Genomic DNA, 10699 nt, shown 5'->3' with positions numbered 1-10699 from the left:
AGGTTCTTAAGAACAAAAAAGAAGGAAGGAGGGAGGGAGGAGTGATGAATGAGAGAGGAAAATAATTTTTTCATTAACAAAATGTTTGATAAGAGTGTAAAATTTGAGAAAAAAGAACCCTAAATAAATGTTAATGCTTCAGTTATTCATAAAAATGAAACCTAAACATTATTAGGCTTTATTTTGAAAAATAACTAGAGTCTATACATTTCTCCAAAAGTTAAATAAAAAAATACAATGAGATTTTTAAAATTAATGAGAACTTTTAAATATCAATTTTCAAACAATCGAAACCAAAATGTATATAGTTCAATTTTTATTAGAATCGAAACTTAAACATTTTCAATAATTTAAAAAAGTCATTATATTTTGATAGGTTTCAGTTTTTTTAAAAGAAAAGCATATTAAATAAGTTAACAAGCTCAAATAAATTAAAAATATATATGTATATCTATTCATTTTAAAATTTAGAAATCAAAATAATTAAAATTAACAAAAAAAAAATTAATTGTATCTAAAAACTAAAAATATATTTAATCTTTTTAATATCATATATTCCTTGTCAATTAGGTTTTATGTTTCTTTTGTTCCTAGTCTCTAACTTTTCTTTTCTTCTTGGTTTGGCAGACATCTCTTCTTTTAACTTGGGAGAACATAAGCCTATCCTTTTTTTATCAGCAACACAATCCTATATATCATGATAACATAGACTTTAAGTGACAATATGCAATAATATTAAAGTTGTGATTAACTATCTTTTTAGTTCTATAAAAACTCATTTTTTACGACAAAAATATGTGTATGTAGATTTAAAAAATGATTTGAAAGATCCAGAAACGAGATTTTTTCATTGGTAGTATAAGATTCTAAGAAGCATTTCGATCTTTAGCAAGTAATCGCTTTGTTGACAGGCAGCAATCCATTATAGCAATCTAAAAGGTCATGAATATAATGAAACCATAGCGATAGTGAAGTTGGTCATTAGATAAACTTGGAGCCACATTGGAGGGCATATATATTTTATTTACACAATAATCCTCCACAACATTAATATTTTTTATTAAAAAGTAGATTTAAAACCTAATTGATCCCCACAAAACCGACTTGTAAGATGAGGTTTATACCTCACTTATATATTATAATTATACCATATTAGAAGGTAGATTTTTAAGTTTAACTTAACCCATAAAACCGGCTTGTAAGATAAGGTTTATACTTCATTTATATAATTTGATTTTATCTTTAGTCGATATGAGACTTCCAACATTTTTGTTTCTACAAGTAATTATTGAAAATCAATGTCGGAAAATTAAGTTGAATTAGCGCAATTAATTGGGTGAAAGAAGATGATGTGTACTCCATGACAAAATCAACTAGCAAGTAGATCTTCCAAGTAAAGCCAATATTTTCCGGCACTTTTCTTGGGTGACATCTGATTCTACCCCACCATTCTCACCCTCACTTTCACATAAAACCTTTCATTAATGCAACCTTAGTGGATTTCTTTAACTCTAATCATAATTCATTTCCTTCTTTCAATCTCAAAAGATAGCTAAATAGTTCAATGGGGGTGGTGCGCTTAAACTTAAACTTGTAAAGCCAAATAGGACAAGATAATAATAATAATAATAATAATATATATTTATATTTGTTTTTAAACGGGGAGAGTCTCGTAATTATTGAACTAAAAGTGGAGCCTTCAAAATTGTGACTTTACTTTGGAATGTTGTATTCAAGATTATATAACATCATTGGAATTAAATAATCGAGGATTAAGAAGTAGGACACGTGAATCCATGTGAAGATGGGTCCTCCAAGCAGCTACTATGCCTCTAGGATACCTTCAACGTTATGGTTAAACATCTTTCTAAAAAGGTTTAGTTAAAGAGAATAATATGATTTTAATACACCGGTTAGTATGTTTCACATACACCTCTTCTTATTAACTAAAATATATTGATATTAAAGCTAATTAACCATTTATTGTATTAACAAGTCTCGTTCATAAAATTTATTATTTTAATGAATTTTAACAAAAATAAAAAACATATTAAGAAATATGTTGCTAACCCCCATTATTTATTAAATAATTAAAATTTTGGTTAGGTTTGCTGAACATGAGACGATGTAGTTTGGTAAAGTATACTTCAATTAGCCGAACAGAGTGTTTAGAATTTAAAGGATAAAAGTTCACAATGGCAAAAATCAAGTTTACAATATTGATACTTATGATTATTACTAATCAAAAAGTAATAATAAATATGTAATTAAGATGAATTATCTCTCATACCCAAGCAATAATCCTTCTCATAATAATAATAATAATAATAATAAATAATAATAATAATAATAATAAATACTTTAACATTAAAGTATACTGTATTGAAATAATATATAAATATATAATGGATACTTTTTATATTCATATTTGTAGTTTAATTGTACTTTAAATTTACAATATTATGAATATGTAAGCATAGTTACATAGAATAAAAGTGAAAAAAAAGTGAACACGTTTCAATAATGAGGTTAATACTATTTAACTTCTCTTACCCTCCATTAGTATATTAGTACTGAGATCGGGAGTATTTCATTTCATTTACCTTTGGAGTAAATGAATGTCCAAACTTATACACATATATAATTAATAGTCATATATATATATATATATATATATATATATATATATATATATATATATATTATAAGTATAATTTGATACGTAGAGTTTTAATCATGTTTATGAAAATCTAAAACAGGAATGATGTAAATATTTTTTATAAGGGTTAGAACTTACAAATTATAAATGATAGAATAATATATCAAAATATTAATAAAAAAACTATATTATCTCAAACATATATTTAAATATATGATATTATAACAGTTATATGAAACAATAAATATAATAATAAAATATCTAAAACAACTAAGAAATAATACTAAATGACAAGGAATATTACTTTGCAGCATCGTTCTCCATAAAAAATGTTTCAAAACATACCCCTCCCCTACTTATATTAATAAGGTGATTATTAAAAAAAAACACAACAAACATTAAAAGAAACAACATGATATTTAAGCTAATGTACAAATTTCATAAAACAAACATAGAGATATTATAGATCACTCACTCATTCATAAAAAAAAAAAAACATATCACATATGAAGAATCATACTAAACTTAATTATCCAAATACAAGTATTGATGTTGAATCTCGGGAATCTTTCACTTGTAGTGACTTCTACTGCTATGCAGAACTATTGTCAATAAGTTTCACCCTATCACACATAAGGTTAGCCCATTAATATCTTTGGTCAAGGTAAACTAGACAAGGACTTCCTGTACCTTTCACCACATACCTCATTATACTTTACATGAGCTTGAATGATTATTAGAACAATAAGACAACCTCCAACATATGAACTTTCACATCAATGTGTACATTAATAAAACCACAACTAATCCTCAATGGATTAACACCAACCATTCTCAGAATAACTTCATAAAACCAACAATTAGTTTAACATTATCACAAAATCATAAATTAGACATATCAAAGGAGAACATATAAAATAGAATCAGGCTCTGTTAATTTCGTTCAGTGAGAACGCTTACTCGCTCAATGAATTGTACTTAAAGGACCACTCACCAAAAAACCAGATAACATGCCCAACAAAATTATCACTAGAACTCACAGACTTAAATTCTTCCAAACGTGGCTCAATGAGACTTGTCTTGCCTAGCTATTGCCAAGTTAGTCGGTTATTTGACTTTGGCTTCGCCCAACGAGTATATTCTTGCCTAGCAACAATCGAGTAAGTAGCTCTATGACTTTGGCTTCACCCAATGAGTATATTTTCACCCAGCGACCACAAGGTCAGTAGCAAATCGGTTTGGTTTGGTTCAACTCGACTCGGTTCGATTCGATTCGGTTTGATTTATTTCGATTTGGTTCAATTCAATTCGTTTCGATTCCATTCGGTTTAGTTTAATTCAGCTCGCCTTAGCTCGACTCGTTTTGCTCGGCTCGACTCAGTTTTGTTCGGTTCGACTCAGCTCGATTCGACTCGACCCGGTTCGACTCAACATGTGTAAGATAGATCATAGAGATGTACCATGTCATATGAGTATATTGAGTTTTTGATATGCATTGTTGTCATGAAAACTTATTAAATGTAGTATGACATATGTAAATCTTTGAGTATAATTCAACGCATGGGTTTTCTAGAAGTAGAGTTAAGTTTATGTATGGATGATATTAAATGCTACATGAGAGGTAGCCAATGGATTGAGTTAGATACTTTATTTATGATAGATGTTTAATGAATAAAAATTGTATTGATGAGTATATAAAAGACATATGTGATTATGAAATGTGTATCTTACATGTATGAAAGATTTAAAAGCTCTATCTTCTCTTATTTTGTATGATTGTGTTGTTCATCAACTGTAATGATCGTGTGTTAAATGAGAGTATATGATGTTGGGAGAATTTCAGTAGAAGTTATAGAGAAAAAAATTAAATATAATATATATTTTATTAGATCTTTTATTAATTAAACTATTAACTATTTACTATAGTTTTAATTTGATAAAAAATTTCATTAGGTAGTTAAAGTTGGCTTTAAGAATATTTGTCAAAATTTTCGTGTATAACTTTTCAAAAATTTATTTTAAACTTGTAATTCACGTAATTTTAACTTGTAAAGAATGTAAATTATATTTTCATTTTATTTTTTATCCTAAAAGTCATTTTGGAAAAAAACTTGTTTAAACATATGTTTTTAAACTAACTACTATGAGTCCACATTGGTTGATCAAATAGTGGAAAAGCTTAATTATTGACTACTTTATGCAAAATACTTTTGATTTCTTTGTAAGATGACTGATATAATATTGCCAACAAAAACAAAGGTCAATATCCAACATGTTTCTGTGTCACCCCTAAAATGTCTATCTTCCCATGTTTTTACCGGGTTTTCATATCAAGTAAATGACCCTTAAACAACTAAAGGAGGCATGGACCAAGAAAGAACAGTTATAATAATATTATCATATTTAATTTCTAAATAAGAGACCTTGCACTAGGCACATGAAGACAGCTCTCAATGTTTGAAAGAAGAAAACAGTGTTTTCAATATGTTCAAATATTTTAGTACATTTATCGGGGAAAGAGTCACTCTTTCTGTAGCATCTTAATCGATTCATTATAGGGTATGGCATAAAATTCTCCATTCTGTCAAAACGAGCTTTATCAGTGTCTTTATGGGACTCACCTTAAATCCTATAAACATAACACGTGCGTAGAACAACAGAAAGGTCTGGGACTTGATCAAATCAATGTAAAGAAGAGAGCCATACCCAAACAGAGAGAGTGTCGTCTAGAATAAACATCAAATTATGGAAGATATAGCTCATAGAACTTTAATTCTATGCAACACTTACTTGCACCACCGACAAAAGAGAATGTTAATCTAAGCATTTTCATCATATTTATGCAGATCAATATTGCTGAGTTCTTTCTTTTTTCAACTCACATAAGTCAGTATTTGTTCATCATGCCCTATTTATAACTTATATTACAAAGCCACCTTGATGTGTCTGCATCTAATACAGAGAAGTGTGACCTTAAATTTATACATTGCGTTGAATCCAATAATTGTGTTTTCGCTATTTGTATTTTTAAATTATTTATATTTGAAATTAATATTTGACGATGACTTTTTATTCTTAAAAAATTAATAAAATAACTTGTTTATTATGATGTGATATTAATATTTTTTTTTCTGTATATATTAATATTTAGTGAGCCTTTTTATTTTCCAAATTCATAGAAAAGTTTATTAATTCTTAAAAGTTTAAAAATTAATTACAGCAAGACTAAAACCAAGTTTGATAAAACAAAAATATACGGATCAAAATTAAGTTTAATAAAAAGAATATGAGATACTAGATCATATTTATCCTATTAATAATTATAGGTTTTATCTATCTATCTACATGTAACACGAATCCTTGTTTTGAACAAGATCTAGAAGGCAGAATTTCTAGGACTAGATAATGCTGCCTTCTAGATCTGCGCAGTGGCCCTATCATCTTTGCAATCACACAAGTCAATTACAGATGCAGAAGTCTTAAGTTACAAACCCTAACAGTGATTTCGTTTCCTTCCCATCTCAAACAAAAGGGCAAGAGTGAAAGAAGTTTGAGAAACCATGAACCCATGATTGGAAACACAATTCCATCTCATGATTAGGATCATATCCCCTCCCTTCAAAACTCCAACTTCCTCATATTTTGAGAGTCTAATCATTCCATTCTATCATATATTTAAACCACAGCAATGAAGTGCATCAGTTATAGAATAAAATAATAAAAAAATCAAATAAAAATGCAACCAGGAAATAAAGGGACGAAAGGAAATACCAGATGGAGAAAAAACTAGTAAATTATTCATAAATATTTTAAAAGACGCCCATGATCATCTTTTTTATTCAAAACACAGAAGCAAAAGAGAAAAAAGATGGTTCATAATCCATGTACATCATAAAATAAGCATGCTTGCTTGGTAGCTGGCTAGCTTCTTCTCTCACTGTTCTTCACAACTATATATATATATATATAATTAGTAGTCTAACCTTGCAAACTCTTCCGATTCCTAGCCTTCAAAATACAGCACAAGATGAATACAATAAGCAGGTTAAATTTGATTATTAGATGACTCCATCCATGCCTTCTTCTACCGCGTTTTGCAATTCAGAAAGGTGTCCGTCCATGAGCCCAAGCAAGGGCTTCATGCCCCACTTGCCCCCCTCCTCCATTCGGTGGAAGATTATACAAAGGCAAAGATGATGGATCTGGAATCCCACCCTGCAATTGCCCACCCCCACCGCTTCCAATTCCAAGTGGCGGTGGCGATCCTCCTCCTTGTACCGCGGCGGCGGAACTAGGCCCTTCTTCATCTTCATCAAGTGGAAGTCTCTCATATGTTGCATTAGAAAAAGTTGCAGCAATCACCATCACTGGTCCTGTGGCAACTAGAGGCCCAACAACACTCCCTCCTAGTACTTGGCCCTGGCCTCCAGCAAGATACACTGTGAGTCCTGTGGATCCTGGAGGAGCAGGACCAGGTAAAAAAGTCCCAGTGAGGGACAAAATCTCAAACCTCCCATGAAGTGCCACCACAGCTCCAGGAGCAGCAGGTTGTCTAAGAGTGACATTGGCCACGGAGCCACTCCCACTGAGCACACAAACCCCACGCTGACGCCTTCTTGCGAATTGGGCCACACTTTCGGCAACATCAGCTCCTCCAGTTATCTCCATCACATGACTCCTCAGGGCGTTTGGGCTGTCCCTTGTTACGAAAATTGGCGGTTTTGGCTTGTTTTTGGATCCGGGAGGTCTTCCTCTCGGTCTGCGAGTTCCAACCTCAACTGCACCTTCTCTCGGTTCATCTCTATTGTCTTCATCTTCTTCTATATTATGGCCACCACTGGTTTCATTGATTGCAAGGTCTGTGTGGCGTTTGCTTAGGCCAGGCGAATGGGTTCCTGGGTCAACCCCAGATAACCCTCCCTGACCTGTCCACCAAGGATTTGCCAGAGTTACTGCAAAGATTAATTCAGGTTAAGGTAAAGAAAAGTATATAGCAGTTACTCCACACCCAGAAACCAATCAAGCTCAATTGCCTTTACCAGAAAACGTAAATTTGATCTGTGAGCTACCTTCTTTTGATTGGGATTTTGGTTTTGTCTTCCTAGGTTTCCTTCACTTGTTGTAATTGTAAGAGAAAAAAAATAAAATAAAATAAAAGTCAAACCCACATAGCTCATAAGAACAAAGGGTTTGGCTAGCTGTTTTCCCTGGGAAGACCTGAGATATGATGTTTGGTTGGTCCCATGGATGAGAGGCCAGAAAGAGGGTAAAGGAATGAGAGGTGAGGTGCTTAGAAGAGAGAATTAGATTCAGATACTCAAGAAGAATCAAGTAAAGGGTATTAAAGAGTTTATCAAATAGGTGTTTTCAAGAGGTGGAAAGAAAACGATGAAAGATCAGACGATCATCAATTGTTCTCTCTCTTCTTCTTTTTCTTTAACTTGTTTGATTATTCTTTGGCTATTTATGAAGAAGTGATCTGAGTGGACATGAGACAGAACAGATGCGAAACCTTTCACAGAATCAAGTAAGAGAGCAAATACGATGGCAGAAACAGAAACAGAGAAAAGATGAAGAGAGATCATTAAGAAAACCAAAATAGGGGACAGTACTATCTTAAGAATAAGATATAGAAAGAGAAAGAACACAAAACTTAAACTACTGCTATTTGACAAGAACAAAGGAGAAGAAATGTTTTTGATTTGTTCTCTTTCTTGGCGTGTGCTGTGCTGTTATTAGGGGAGCCAATATATTTTCTCTCTTTATTATTATTACTATCTTTATTTCAAATTTTTTTCCCAATCCTTGCTTGTTGCTTCTAGTATTATATAATGGGAACTAACAATAAGCACTGCTTTTAGAGGGTCTTGGAAATTAGGGTTTTGTGGGGTAATGTGCGTGTAGGCAGGTGTGGGCACGTCGTTTTCTCGGGGCCCGATACATATTAACGTTACCGTAAGAGAGAACAAGTCACAGTGAGAGAAAGGTAATTACAGGAAGAAGAAGAAGCTATATGGCTGAACCTTCCATCTGTTAATACATTTCAACTACTCCAACTTTGGCACTGTCTCCATGCCAAACGAATGTTACTGGCCGGCTGCTTGTGTTGTTATCTTTTTATGTTCATTTGTTCTTTACTTCCATCTCTACAGTAATAATGAGAGTGAAGCATTTTTTTTGTCATAAAATATATATTGCATGTAAATTGTAATCATTTAATGTGTTTTTTTTTATACATATCTTCTTATCATGTTACATGTTATATCATCGAAAGGAAGAGTTACGAAAAACCTTATTTGGTTTAATAGAAGTGGTTTATAATCTTCTTACAACTTCTTAAATTGTACGAATTAAGATTCAGAAATAAGTAATTGAATAAGGTCACATCTTGAGAAAATCCATTATTATAGTGATTTAATTATTTATTTATTATAAATGTGCTCTTTTGGTGGATAATAGTGCCTACTTTGAGGATTTGTCGGCTGGAACATATTGAGGTTTTTGAGTTGATGATATCAAGGCTGAAAAGTAAATTACTATAAAAGAAGACAGATAATTAAGATCGAATGTCGAGGATTTAGCTCATTTTACTATAGAATTTTCAAATTAAAATTGGGTGTCTCTCTTTTAAATGTCTTACTGCACATAGGGGCTAATTACTGCAAAGAAATATACTTACTTGAAAGCGTCTACTCGATTTAAAATCAACTTGAAAATTTTGATATTTATTATTGGTTGTAGTTGCACTGTTAAATTTTTTATTTGAGAAAATTCTTATTTCATTTTCATCCTCTTTTGAAATTTCAGGAAAATCCTTAAAATTAATGGTTGTGGAGGTTGATGAAGAAAAAGGTAGCAGTTTAAAAACTCCAAAATATGGTCAATAATTTTTTTAGCTGCTCAAATTCTAACAGTAAACAAAAGTTTAACAAATTTCCAACTCAATGAAAAAGTGACTATTTAGATTCTAATTTATTTGTGGGTAATGCCAAGAAAAGAATAAGAATGAGATGAGATGTGAACACGAATAAGCAAATTCAAGAAAATGTATATATATTATTTGAATAAAAATATACTTATGTTTTTAACTAAGTGATTTAGATACTAAATTCTAGTGATATAATATAAAGTTTAAGATAAACTATCTTTAAAAAAATATGGTGTCCTCAAGACATTAATTAGTGAAGAAAATGACTATTGGATATTCACTCTTTCTAAATCTATTATCTTTAATTAATTTTCTAAATACAATTTGCAAAGTCAAATTAGGAATACAGGTGTGTCTTTTTACGTTGATGAAATTATAGTACTTGCATATTTCCTTTGTAAATGTTCAGTTAAATCATTATAGTTCTCTCTCTCTATATATATATATATATATATATATATATATATATATATATATATATATATATATATATATATATTTATGGTGTAATTAGAAGTATAAAAACACTAGTTAAAATGTTAATTAAATGTTGAAATTTATTAGAAAGTGAGTTTTGAGCCTAACTCAACCTCATAAAATCAACTTGTAACACCTCACTTATATATTATAAATTGGTCTTATCTCTAGTCGATGTGGGACTTCCAACAAAATTTATTGAAAAAAATTGATGTTTAAAATTTTTAACTTTTAATATCAATGAGTGTTGAAATTATAACTTTTAATAAAATGAGTTGTTTGTCTTGGATATGAAAAAGGCAATTATTAGCATATTTGTGTAACCACATATTTAAAAATAATGATATAATTATTGAATAAAAAGTGTGTAATTGTGTAAGTATAAATCTAAACCACCATAAATATTTTAAAAAATAAGCTATAAAAATCTACATATCATAATATTAATAATTATCAATATCTTTATATTAGAAATGGTATGATGATTTGTTTAATTTATTTATTTTTATATATGTACGGTAAAAGTATGAAAATCTATATTTCAGTTCTAGTTCTCAAGTTTCACCTATATTGCTTGTTTTTAGTTCATCTTATGGTATTAAAATTTAGTTTAATTGTTCAAGTTCTTTAATACA

The 10699-nt window shown here is 30.4% G+C and overlaps 1 protein-coding gene across 1 annotated transcript; it reads right to left on the bottom strand.

The window, feature by feature from the left end:
• Positions 1-6462: 6462 nt before the first annotated feature.
• Positions 6463-7467, bottom strand: LOC124844549 (AT-hook motif nuclear-localized protein 20-like). Its single transcript, XM_047321542.2, has one exon. It carries the CDS (start codon positions 7325-7327, stop codon positions 6761-6763), a length of 567 nt encoding a protein of 188 aa, XP_047177498.2. The 5' UTR covers positions 7328-7467; the 3' UTR covers positions 6463-6760.
• Between the last annotated feature and the right edge of the window lie 3232 nt (positions 7468-10699).

Source organism: Vigna umbellata, chromosome 8 (genome assembly GCF_029865625.1).
Source record: "Vigna umbellata cultivar VRB3 chromosome 8, Vumbellata_1.0, whole genome shotgun sequence".
Lineage (NCBI taxonomy): Eukaryota > Viridiplantae > Streptophyta > Magnoliopsida > Fabales > Fabaceae > Vigna > Vigna umbellata.
Note: the sequence above shows the minus strand (reverse complement) of the source record. Positions and strands in the feature narration are given on the sequence as shown.